Source organism: Oryx dammah, unplaced genomic scaffold (genome assembly GCF_014754425.2).
Source record: "Oryx dammah isolate SB20612 unplaced genomic scaffold, SCBI_Odam_1.1 HiC_scaffold_5, whole genome shotgun sequence".
Classification (NCBI taxonomy): Eukaryota; Metazoa; Chordata; class Mammalia; order Artiodactyla; family Bovidae; genus Oryx; species Oryx dammah.
In genome coordinates, this window is record NW_024070189.1 from 16,493,691 (window position 1) to 16,507,115 (window position 13,425).

At 34.5% G+C, this 13,425-nt stretch overlaps 1 protein-coding gene across 1 annotated transcript in view; it reads right to left on the bottom strand.

Moving 5' to 3' along the window:
• The window catches only part of SLF1 (SMC5-SMC6 complex localization factor 1), a 74,569-nt gene that overhangs the window by 40,487 nt on the left and 20,657 nt on the right, over positions 1-13,425 (bottom strand). Inside the window, exons 6-12 of the mRNA XM_040241516.1 lie at positions 10,038-10,181; positions 7,239-7,385; positions 6,255-6,392; positions 4,716-4,838; positions 3,070-3,123; positions 1,096-1,254; positions 74-237 (exon numbers count right to left, since the gene is read on the bottom strand). Of these exons, the coding sequence (XP_040097450.1) occupies positions 74-237; positions 1,096-1,254; positions 3,070-3,123; positions 4,716-4,838; positions 6,255-6,392; positions 7,239-7,385; positions 10,038-10,181 (929 nt within the window). The remainder of the gene's footprint in view (positions 1-73; positions 238-1,095; positions 1,255-3,069; positions 3,124-4,715; positions 4,839-6,254; positions 6,393-7,238; positions 7,386-10,037; positions 10,182-13,425) is intronic.

Sequence of the window (13,425 nt, forward strand, 5' to 3'; positions counted from 1 at the left end):
TTAGAGACCATGTCCCTTTCATACAAGTTGGGACTATATGAAATTGAGCACCCATGCATGTGAAATTCCTTACCTGATAAGCACTTCTATTAGAGACCATGTCCCTTTCATACAAGTTGGACACTGAAACAACTCTAAGTAATATGTTGACATGGCTGCGGACTTCCAAGGAGGGTGAAGGTGAAGAAGAGCTGACAATATATGAAAGTATCGACCAGAAAACGTATCTATGTTATCCTATTATTTAAAAACAAAGAAAGAAAGAAAACAAGATGGCTGAAAGTACAGTTTTACCAGCTAACTTAGTTTAAACCTTTAATAACCCAGGTCTAACTTTCTTGGCAAAAATATGTGTTTGGACAAAGGAGAACAGGTGGGAGTATTATGTTTAGCTAACTGAACACTGCAACTGAGAGAGAGGCATGCTCTAAACATGCATCTACATATTAGATGATCTCAGCTCCTGGGACTAACTTATATGAAAGTTAGTGAACCTTCTTGAAACTGATATGAAATGGATTTATATGAAAGTCTATTTTACTTCTCATGATTATACTGAGATTGAGTCCCCAAATGTGACTTGAAATCAACTAAAGAAACTTTACATGCAACATTCTGACTTATCACCAACGTTAGTCTGACACAGCTTAAACTTGTTTTTTCTTCAAATTAGTACCTTGATAAAGAATATAACTAGAAATCTACCTTTGAAAAGGTGTTTTCATTGGTTTTCACAGTTTAAGGAGTAAATTCAGTATCTACATATACTATGAATGAAAATGATTACCAATGTACGGTAATTTACTAAATGACCTTCTAGATCTCTGAAATTTTATTTTTACATTACTTTACTGCCACAGAAAAAAATTCTGAGAAAAATATTAAAACACTCAGAAGTATAGAGTTTAAAAACAAAAGAAATAGTAATAAATGGGTGTCTCATTTCTCATTAAAATGAGGGAAACAAATAAGGAAGAGAAAATAATATATACATAATAATATAAACATACAAAATAACTATAAATATGCAAAAAAGGAGAAAATTTGCATTTTAACATTCTTTGAAAGACCATAAATACATGAGACTGCTCTTACCTGTAGAATGTTTTCTAGAAGAGCATGGAGAAGGTAAACAGGAGGGATATAATGTGCTTGCAAAGAAGAAAGTTCCTCAATTGCTTCTTTAAAAAACTGTCCTTCTATGAGGCTTTCAATTAAATTTAATATTCCTCGTGGAAATTCAGCATTTTTAACCTACATAAGGAAAGATGCTATGACTCAAAAGGAAGAGGAAAATCCTGGTATGAAAGTTTGAATTAGTAAGCAGCTGGAATTTCCTCATCTGTACAATGAACAATCTCTGGTCTCACTACCTCACTAGGTTGTTATGTGGTTCAAAAAGAATGATTTATATGAATGTGTTTTACAACAATAAAATTGTACTGCAAAACATATACATTGTTAATTGTTCTATTTACTAGTCTTTGTCACATTGAATAGTATAGGGAAATATTACCTCTAATGAAAACCAAAAGGCATTTGCAAAGTCTGGCTGATAATGAGACTTCACTTAGAAGTACAACTAAACATAGTTCTTTTTTTTTTAATTTAAAAAAATATTTATTTACTTTTAATTGATTGATGATTGCTTTACAATACTGGTTTGATTTCTGTCACACATCAACATGAATTAACCATATGTTTACATATGTCCCTTTTCTCTTGAATTTCCCTCCCACCTTCCTCCCATTTCCACCCCTCTAAGTTATTACAGAGCTTCAGTTTGAGTTCCCAGAGTCATACAGCAAATTCCCATTGGCTGTCTATTTACACACGTTAGTGCATATATACACAGCTCTAATTTAGGTGCAAAATTACTTTTTGGTGTTCTTTTAAACTTATAAGCAAACTGTGTCTATTAACATATACTGAATATATTAAGACATCATCAAGTACAATCAATAGTTGCAAAAAGTAACAATTGCTGTAACATAAAATCACTCTAAAGAGGCACATTAACATAACTCTAAGAGTTCCACAAAATACATCCTCCTTGATCAAAATATTTTTAACAATAAAAGTGACTACTTTGAACTAGTTGAGAATCAAGAATACTGTGAAAGACTAAATAGAATAAAGAAGTCAATTCTGAAGGAATGAAGAATACAAAGAAAATAATATACTCATAAATATTATACTGAAAATTTAATCTAAGTAGTAATTATGAAAGCTACAAAATGTATGAATAGAGATACACAACTCACTTGTGATGCACACAAGTTTTTAATTCTTATCAATTTTTATTATTGCATAGAATTATTTTTGAGCTTTGATAGAATACTATTTTTTTTTTCATATCTGATGAGAGAAACTACATTTCAAATCTGATAGGAATCTTTGTCTTGCTGACAGCACATTTCTTTACATGAAAAAAAAAAAACCCTAAAAATAGGGGATTCCCTGATGGCTCAGAGGTAAAGAATCCACCTGCCAATAGAGGAGACACAGTAAGGATCTCCCTTAATCTGGGAAGATCCCACATGCTGCGGGTGACATGTGGCCCATGTGCCGTTAACCACTGAGCCCGGGCCCTAGAGCACGGCAAGGAGCAAGGCACGGCAAGGAGCAAGCTGAGCTCTGCTGCAAGAGGAGCCCTGGCTAACCAACACTGGAGAAAAGCCTGTGCAGCGATGAAGACCCAGCACAGCCAAAACAAACAAACAAACAAAACTACGAATAATAAAACGTAAAGCTTCTTTCGGAGAAGGCAATGGCACCCCACTCCAGTACTCTTGCCTGGAAAATCCCATGGGTGGAGGAGCGTGGTAGACTGCAGTCCAGGGGGTCTCTAAGAGTCGGACACGACTGAGCGACTTCACTTTCACTTTTTACTTTCATGCATTGGAGAAGGAAATGGCAACCCACTCCAGTGTTCTTGCCTAGAGAATCCCAGGAATTGGGGAGCCTGGTGGGCTGCCGTCCATGGGGTCGCACAGAGTAGGACACAACTGAAGTGACTTAGCAAAGCTTCTTTTTGTCCCTATTACCATCTTACACCAAATCTCTTACCTCAACATTGTATGCTGGTTGTTTATCTATTCTAATGCCACGGTATCTTACAGCCTACAAAACAGAAATCGTTAATTAAACATTTTTAGGTCGAAAAATACACTTCAACTTACAAAGTTTAAAACCTTGGCCAAACGTACAAAACAGATTTGGGAAGACATTAATATATGTAACTGATCTGATTCTCATGTTTACTAGTGACCTCTACCATTTTAGGGACATGCCACTCTCTTGAGTATGAACAGTTTCTTTTCTCCCCCTTTCTAAAATAAAAGAGATTAAAAAATAAGGTCATATTCACTTTCAAGACCTGAAGAGGTCCACTGTCCTTAGTATTTGAATTATTAGAAATATAAATGGAGAGAGCATTTTGTACAAAAAATACACAGGAAAAAAATGTAGTCGTGTTTGATACATAATCACAGGTAAAATCTTCCTCTATTGTTGTCAAATATCACTAAGTTTGTATTTGTTTAAAAAATTACACTGGAAAAATACTTGCAACAAACATGAAAAGAGATAACACCCTGATTACATCAAGAGTTCTAGAAGCAATGGTATAAAACCACCTACTGGAAAAATATAGAAAAGAATACCAACAAGCAACTGGCAGAGGAAAAAATACACAAGTGGCAAGTGAAGGCATAAAATATGCTCCATCTTGCTACTAATACAAGGAATACAAATGAAAACAATGATAGATATCTGGCTTCCACTTAGGGTATAGAAAGCTGGAAGGAGAGGCATTCCCACATTACAAACAATAAAAAGCTGGAAAATTTATGAAATCCTAATTTTACCTGAACCCTTCTGATAGCAGAGGTCTTAGTGCAACCAACTAAACAGAAATATGAAGAAAGACAGGAGCCTCCAAGGACATGAGTACTGATTTATCTGAGACAGTCAGTAGGAAGAAGAGGACTCCGATACAGTAGCTAAGAAAATTTCAGCTAAATTTGTTGCCACTTGCTAATGGCCAAGTGTAGGACAGAGTGAGAGAACAAAACCCTTGGGAATCAATAAAATGAGGGGCCTTTGCACTCAATGGCATGATCTCCTCCATGGACCTCACTGTGTACTCAGGGAAAGGAAAAGGGCCAGGATGAGAGACTAAAGTCAGTCTCCCAGGTGGTGAAGGCTGAAATGTGAAAGAGAAGTGGCTGCTGTGGTCAAGGCAGCACATGCCGTTATGTACCCTCAGGACACAGATGAAAACCAATAACCTGCTGAATAAAGGCAGGGGAAAAAAGTCCTTTACTCTGAAGATGGAGAGAAGAGATGGTGATCCCACATCATTAGGGAGACCCCATTACTTGGGGCATGGCAAGAACCCTGAAAAAGCCCTTCTCCCAAACCCAGGGCGCCTCAAAGTTTTCCTCAAACTGAGGCTAAACCGAGAAACACCAACAACTTAGGTTTAGAAAACTTCTAATTTATCCATGACGTCACTGAGTTATAAACAGCAGAGAATTCATCAATTTACATTTTCTTACTCATTGTCCAAATACAATAATTACTATCTACAAAAATTAATGAACTAAGAAAATTATGTTAAGACATTAAATATAATAAAATGACTTATTATTATTATTACATATTGGTAACATTGCAGAATGACAAGAAAACTACACAAAGCCAAATTCTACCTGAGCTCTATATATGTGTTTCCTTAAGGCATTCTTTAGGTCAACAATATCCACATCTGTCCTGATATCCTTGGTTTTTGATTCTTTGGCATGACCAGCAAAAATGGAATTCTTCCTTTCTTTCTGTATACATATAAGAACTACTTTAGACAATGTACCAAAGAATGCTAACACAAATGCTAAGTATCACAATGGACAATGTAACACCAGAACACATTCATGCAGTGTTAATCACAGCAAAGATCCTTACAACCATATTAGAAAAAGATTACACAACGAAATTTAAAAAAATTGAAAACAGTATGTTTTAATTGGAAAGTTTTACCTGATATTTACATGTTCCCTTCCTTACGCATTTTCCTTTTAACCTATTCCAAATCTTTTCTGAAACCTCTCTTATTTTTGTTGTCATGTTCCCACAAAAATGGGGCTTCCCAGGTGGCACAGTGGTGAAGAATCCGCCTGCCAATGCAGGAGATGTGGGTTTGATCCCTGGAGTAGGAAATGGCAACCCACTCCAGTATTCTTGCCTGGAGAATACCATGGACAGAGGAGCCGGGCAGGCTACAGTTCACAGGGTCGCAAAAGTCAGACGTGACCGAGCATTCAAACCACAGAACATGATTGTTTATTCACCTTTATCATTTTTCTGAAGATCCTTCCGAATACATGTAAACATGCTATGGTTTATATGGTAAAACAGAGTTATACTCTAGAGAAATTAGCTCAAGAAGGATCTCATTTAAAAGAAAAGATATTGGGGCTTCCCTGGTAGCTCAGTGGTAAAGAATCCACCTGCAGGAGACAATGATTCTATCTCTGATCTGGGAAGATTCCACATGTCACAGAGCAAGGAAGCCCCTGCACCACAAATACTGAGCCTGTCCAGAGGCCGAGAGCCGCAACTCCTGAGTCCATGTGCCACAACTAACTGACACCTGCACACCCTAGAGCCAATGCTCTGCAACGAGAGAAGCCACTGTAATGACAAACCCACACACCACAACTAGAGAATAGTCCTTGCTTGCTGCAACTAGAGAAGAGCCCATGCAGCAAAAAAGATCCAGCACAGCCAAAAGTAAATGAATAAATAACATAAACATTTTTAAAAAGACAAGCTATCTTATTAATAATGGTCTATACTATACCAAGGATGAACAAGATAAACTAAAATTTAGATTAGAATGTATTACTCAAACTACATACCAGGTATTTTCCATTTTAAAAATTTTACCCTCTTTTCCTAGAACCTTTCTTTTCCTTTTTGTCAGGAAAAATAAAACATATTTGAACATCTTGATCATTAATTCAAATTATTTCTGTACACATGTAAAAATACTTTCATTGTGAACCAAAGCTAATTATAAAATTATGAATATTATACCAGAAAAAAATGAGAAAATTCTTTCCGTAAGATGTACAGGTTACATTTGACACAGCAAGCAATCACAAAAATCAGATTATATGTAAAGGTGATATTAAGGAAGAACCAGAGAAAATTAAAACTTCTTTTTTTTAGTTTAGCTTACAAAATTTTACCTGATCTCTATAAATGTGCTTTCTTAAGGTACTCCTGTCATGTTCAATGTCCTTCCTGGGATCTCTTTCTTTCTCTTTTTTGCGTTTTTTCCTCAAAGTATAAATCCTTTGAATATCTTCATCATTTTTCTTAATTTCCTTCCGCATATATTTAGATCAAAATTAAACAAATCTCAACATGAATGATGTACGTTACTAAATCCAAATAAATTCAAGAAGAGTTGGACTTAAAACACATTAAAAAATAGTTATATACAATAGGAAACTTCACCTACTGTTGGAGTGGGTATACACTAGTAAAGTATTTTGGAAAGCTTAGTAGATCGTTACTTAGTTGTCATTACTTAGTAGAGTTCAACACGTACAGTTCTTATGACCTAGAATTCTCTCAGGCATATATCCTAGGCTAGAGGAACTCTTGAACATGTGCACCAAGAATCAATAAGAAAATGTTCATAGTGCTCATAACAGAAATGCTCATAATTAAAAAACCAAACAATCCATCAAAAACAAACAAAAAGAAACCCAAATACCTATCAATAGTTAAATGGATAAAAAGTATAATTGTGAAACAATGAAATATATGCACCACCAAAAAAGCAAGTCACAGAAGATTACAAATATCATGAACTACAAAAAGTTCATTAACAGGCAAACTTATTGGGAGGGAAAATAACATATTGGTAGGTAGTAAAACTATAATGAAAAACAAGAAAATAATTAAAACAAATTCCAACACAGATGTTACCTATCATGGGTAAGAGGAAGAAAAAGGGACATGGTTTGGAAATGACACACAGCACGATGTTCAAAAGTTGGGAATGCTCTATTTCTTAACATATATTCACCATTTTACTCTTTCAAAAACTGTACACAAATCCTTTATCAAGACATATAAACACAGTTCAGAAGAAACAACTTCATAAATGACAATATTAGAAAAGAGTATAAAATATAGATAACTTTTAATTGGGAAGGTCTTACCTGATTTCCGTAAATATGCCTTCCTAAGGCATTTCTCATTTTAACAAATTTCAAATTTTTCCTAGAATCTCTGAATTTTTCTTTGCTCTGATGTTCAGTCAAAATAGAACTAATAGTAGCATCTTCATCATGATTTTTCATTTCTTTCTGCATGTTTGTAAAAATACTTTAGTTAGAGCATAGATTAAATATAGCCTCAACACAACCAATGCAAGTCAAAACAAAAATCTCTCTCAGAAAAACAGGTTTTATAAAACATATACATAAAATTAAACAGAGTATTATGCATTATGTTACATTTTAGCTATACTATGATGAAGCAGAAAAATACAGATATTTAGTTCTCGAAGTGTTTGCGCATATATTTAATTTAGGTATTTTGTTAACTTAATCTTTCTTGAAATCTCTGCTTTTTAAAAAAGTTGCCATATGCTTAATCAAAGCAGATTTGGTTATCTTCATTATTTTCCAAGTATTTGTGAAATACGCTGGATATCGAATAGAGTTTTCCCATTATTTAGGCATATCAAATTAAACATATCAGAAAATCTCTGTATAGGAAACAGATACAATAACATTGTGCTCAATCACTTCGGTCGTGTCTGACTCTTTGCGACCCTGTGGACTGTAGCCCACAGGCTCCTTTATCCACGGAGATTCTCTAGGCAAAAATACTGGGTTGGTTGCCACTCCCTCCTTCAGGGGATCTTCTTCCCTCAGGGACTGAACCCACAAACTTGTCTTTTGCATTGGCAGGCAGGTTCTTTACCACTAGCGCCACCTGGGAAGCCCTATAAAAATCACTATTATTATATCGTGTGTGTGTGTGTGTGTGTGTGTGTGTTAGTTGCTCAGTAGAGTTCAACCCTGTGATCCCATGGACTGTAGCCCACCAGACTCTTATCTATGACCATGGAATCCTCCAGGCAAGAAGACTGAAGTGGGTAGCCATTCCCTTCTGTAGGGGATTTTCTCGACCATTAAACAAGATAAAAAGTATTGCAAACTATATTATTTATTCCTTATACAAAGAAACTTATTAAAAAAATAGAAATTACTACCTGAATTTGATAATACATTCTTCTGAGTTCTAAAAAGAACAAGATATTTACAGATATATTCTTTTTACTTTTAAAAATTGAGATATAGCTGATGTACAATATTATGTAAGTTAGGTGTACAACATTGTGATTCACAATTTTTAAAGGTTATACTCAACTTACAGTTATAAAATACTGGCTATATTCCCTGTGTTGTACGATAGATATATCCTTGCAGCTTACTTCACATGTAATGGTGTGTACCTCTTACTCCCCTACCCCTATACTGCACTATCCTGCCATCACCATTCCCTCTCCGCGCTGGTAACCTCTAGTTTGTTCTCCATATCTGTGAGTCCAACTCGTTTTTGTATTATTCACTAGTTTGCTTTATCTTTTAGATTCCAAATATAAATTATTACTGCATTTGTCTTTCTCTGACTTACTTTACTAGTGTAACACCCTCCAAGTCCATCTGTGTGTGCTAAGTCACTTCAGTTGTGGCTGACTCTCTGCTACCTTATGGACTGTAGCCTGCCAGGCTCTTCTGTCCCTGGGATTCTCCAGGCAAGAATACTGGAGTGGGTTGCCATGTCTTCCTCCAAGGGATCTTCTCAACCCAGGGATCAAACCCACAACTCTTGTATCTCCTGCTTTGGCAGGTGGGTTCTTTACCACTAGCACCACCTGGGAATCCAACTCCATCAATGTTGTTGCAAATGGCAAACTTTCATTTTTTTAACTAAGTAGTATTTCACTATATATGTGTATAAATACATACACATATATTAATATATATATATATCCCATCTTCTTAATCCATTCATTTGTTGATGAACACTTAGGTTGCTTTCACATAATGGCAGTTTCTTTTTTTCCCCTAATATGTACCCAGGAATGAAACTGCTTAGTCAAATGGTAGTTCCAGTTTTAGTTTTTCTGAGAAACTGCCACACTATTTTCTACAATGGGTGTACCAATTTATATTCCTACCAACAACTGTATTTTGAAAAAGCCAGAAAAAATTGCAAAAATATTTTAAGCTCTTGGAATATTTTATTTACTCTCTCCACATACGATTTTGTAAGGTACTATTTAGTTGCGGAAGTTCCAAATTGTTCCTATAATTCTCAAGGAAAAAACTTGACAGATGCAGTAAAAACAAATTTTAATTTCTTTCTAATCACATTAAAAAATAGTTTAGACTGTTTTAGTTGCTTCTGCTATCTGAAAAGTTTTAGTTGAGAGCCACATATACACTTTCTGAAGGTACTTTTTATTGCTTCAAGTTCAGAGTCCTTCATGTTTTTGTTTTCCATATTTAATCAAAGTAGAAGTCCCTTATGCCACTGAAGAAAACCTGATCTATATGCAATAAAATATCTGAATTTAGACCATATATTTAGACCAATACATACACTGCTGACTCCTTCATAAGACATACATTACATTCAACATATAGAGGTGTTTTACGTAATTATCATGTGTTAAGAACACACTATGTATTAGAAACTGAATTTCTATATGTATATATGTATTACTTCAATAAGAGCTTCAAAACAGACATAGGACAGTATCTATGTTCAAATTATAGACTTAGTATGTTCAAATTATAGACTGAAAATCAGATTTGGGTTCTAATACCAGCTCTGTGATGCCAAAATCAGTGTTTTTCCACCAAATAACACCTCTCCTACAATTTTGAAAGAAAAATCAGAAATATAGAAAATTTTTCTTCTTTTAGATGATAAAATGTTACCTGTGTTCTGCACATCGTCTCTTTTAAGGTATCTTTCATTTCAAGAAATCCCATATTTTCCCGGAAATCATTGCTTTTTTCTTGACTGCTATGGTTCTTCCAAGTAGAATTGGTTTGGGACTCTTCATCATTATGAATTTCTTTCTGTATGGATGTAAAAATGGTTTGGGCAAACAATGAAGTAAAATTTCAACATTATATACTCTATGTGATATCCAATTTTATAACTGCAAAATATTTTAGAGGTCAGTAGAAAAAATGCACCTAAATCAAAGTTTATTAAACACTAGTAAATTCCTTGAAGGGAAAAAAAATCATTATGACAAAGGTCCTGAATAAAGTAGCAGTAAAAATGTATCTCAAGAAAAGCTAATGTTTTGTTAGTCTAGTAACAGGCAACTCTTTTTATAAATAATCACAAAAATATTTTATCTAATCCCTTACCAAGTTACAGTCTATTTCAAAATTTTCTGACTATAGATTATTTCTCTGATTATTTTTCAGCTTTTTACTAATAAGACTCATTTGCAAATCTATCACACAAAGAAAACAGAATAATAGCTGAACTCACAGCTCTTATTTACTTGAATATTAATAAGCAATTATCTTCACCAAACTCTATCTCAAATGTATTTCTCTTGCTAAGAAATATAAACTGATATTATAACTACCTACTACTAATAATGTTTTTAAAAGTTGCATGTGTACTTATACATATAATTCTAGAAGTTTAGTAACACGAAGAATTGAGAATAAAGATGAATTCAAGTATGTATGCAAGGATATTCAGAGACTATCTTTACACAGAGACTGGAGAATCACTGTCCTCCTAGGGAGCAATTATGAAATACCCAAAATGTGCTAAGGCCTGTGGTGTGATCTCTGGTTCCCTCTTACTTGTTCTGGGCTTCCTATATGGATGTGAGGGTACTTTGGCAGCCTGCAATCCTGCCACCAGAGAACAATCCCTAAGAGTAGCTGATTACATTTCTTCAGTCACGCAGGAAAGTGAAATGGAAAACTAAGAAAAATGAAGACTTTCCTTCTTTCCTGCTTCTAGAATCAAGGTAAGTACTAGTCTAAATGTATAATTTCCATTAAGGACAACTGTAATGGGTATAAACTGAGTTTCTGGCTTCAAATTTCACACTGTTGATAACGAGGACAGATCCTCAGGCTTAGATCATCAAAGAATGTCTAAAATATAGGATGCATTAATCACAATTAGATTCCAGTTACCTAGAACACATATGCAAAAGAACATACCATTATCGTTAGCAACTAGGGAAGAATATACTGTTTTCAAAGTATATTTAAACATCCATTTCAGATGCTATATACTGGTCCGTGTATTAAAATGTATAATTAAAGTATCCTTTTTAAGTTAAATTGTTAAAAATCAGAACCTGATAAACTATGACATTTTAAATGACACCAAATGTGAAACTTTAGAAAATAATTTATTTTCTACAGTGCTAAACATCAACATATAATTATCTCTAAGCCACTAATATGTTCTCCAAAGGGCTACTCTTGTGAAAAATATGGGCATTATTTATCTGCAAATATTCCTTATTCTTTATTTTATGAATATTTTAGTGCCAACTATACACTAGGCACTGTGTTAGGTATCTGTCTCCTATATGATCTGGGAAAAGACGGCCATGTCTAATTTTCTTCATATAGTACAGTGTATTTCCCAAACAGATGAGCAAAAGCTTACCAATTCAGTAAAATATTTTACTATCTAAGATGGGGCAAAACAGTGTGGCAATGATAGCTGCCTTGGGTTCTGATTCGCATACTTAGCTTTGTTTTCTATTTTAAAACAGGTATGGCTATGATTTGATCTCCAGTAGATAAGGCTTTTCTTTGATTAAGCCATATAAGTTGTCATACAACTTCAATGAATTCACAAGACTGGATGGAGAGCCAGAGAGGTCAAGTAATCAGAACAAGCACCTTTTAAGTGCCCTGTGCTCTACATGTTTTTTTTTTTTTTTTTTCCACATCCTGTGGCTTGTGGGATCTTAGTTCCCTGGCCAGGGATTGAACCCAGGGACCCTGGAAGTGCTGAGTCCTAACCACTAGACCACCAGGGAATTCCCAGTGTTCTACATGGTTTTAAACTAGTATGTATCCTCAGATTCTTAAGCTGGATCTCATAACCCAAGAATGACTACTAGTGTATTGTAATCTTTACAACATTAACTATTTTTAACTACCCAGAAAGAGACCAGGTAAGTATGAAGGAAAGCTATTAATACTCAAAATAAGAAAAGGGGAGACTCAAGGAGAGCAGTCTTAAAATTTTTTAACTGCTTGCTCTTACATTTTTGGTCTGATATGATAGTTGTAAGATCATGGGAAAATTATTAAACTCAATTATACTTCACTAACCATAAAATGGGGCCATAATACATACCACATAGGAACATATGGTTTAAAATAAGACTAAGTGTAAAAAGTGCTTAGTATAGTGCCTGGCACATAGTAATCAATAAATAATGGCCTAGATTTTCATAACAGCCAAAGTAAGGTAAGTATTGGTTTTACATATAAAGGAAGAAATTCCATCACAGAATAAATGACTTTACTATTGTTAAAGAATTAATAAGTTACAAATCTAGGCCCACAATTAGTTGATCTGGAACAAAAAGTGTGTATTTTTTTCAATTATTACTACTGTATTTCCATAAGAGCTTTCTGTAGTTCATCTTATTTCTTAGGCTGAAAATCAAAAGAAATTTTGAATATTCCTAAGGATCCTCTCCTTTTTGTGAATCTTCCTTGGGCCAAACAACTGAGATTCATTAGTCACTGACTTTTCTGTATCTCTACACCATGCACGTGATTTTACCAATGCACAATACACACTAAACTGTAATTAACAGTTTCCACATTCTGTTTTTGCAATGTTCTGTTTTCGCAGTCTGGCAGGTGGTCTTTTTCATTTTCCACAGTGCAAAGAAGAGAGCCTGGTAAGCAAAAGTCTTCAATAGGTATCTATAAACTTGAACTAAATAATTCCTGATTCTGTTACTAAGTGACTTTCCAGAAAGTTAAGGAGATTAAACAAAACTATTTGTTTTAAACAACTGCTTAATTGTTACTTTTAGCTCAGTCATTTTATATGGCAACCCTTCTTAGAGGACACTTCAGAATCCATCTAATGAGGACTGTATTACATTCTATGCCAAAGAGGTTATGAATGGTTATGAACTAACTCTCAGCTGTCTTATTCCAGAGTTTATAAAAAAATGTATTCTAAAACAAATATAAGTTAGAGATTGTCTTTAAGTTTGCTTGATACACTATTGCTGCCCTCTAGTACTTCAGCAGTTGAATGTGACTGTAGTCAGACTACTGCAAAATAAGATGATAGAAA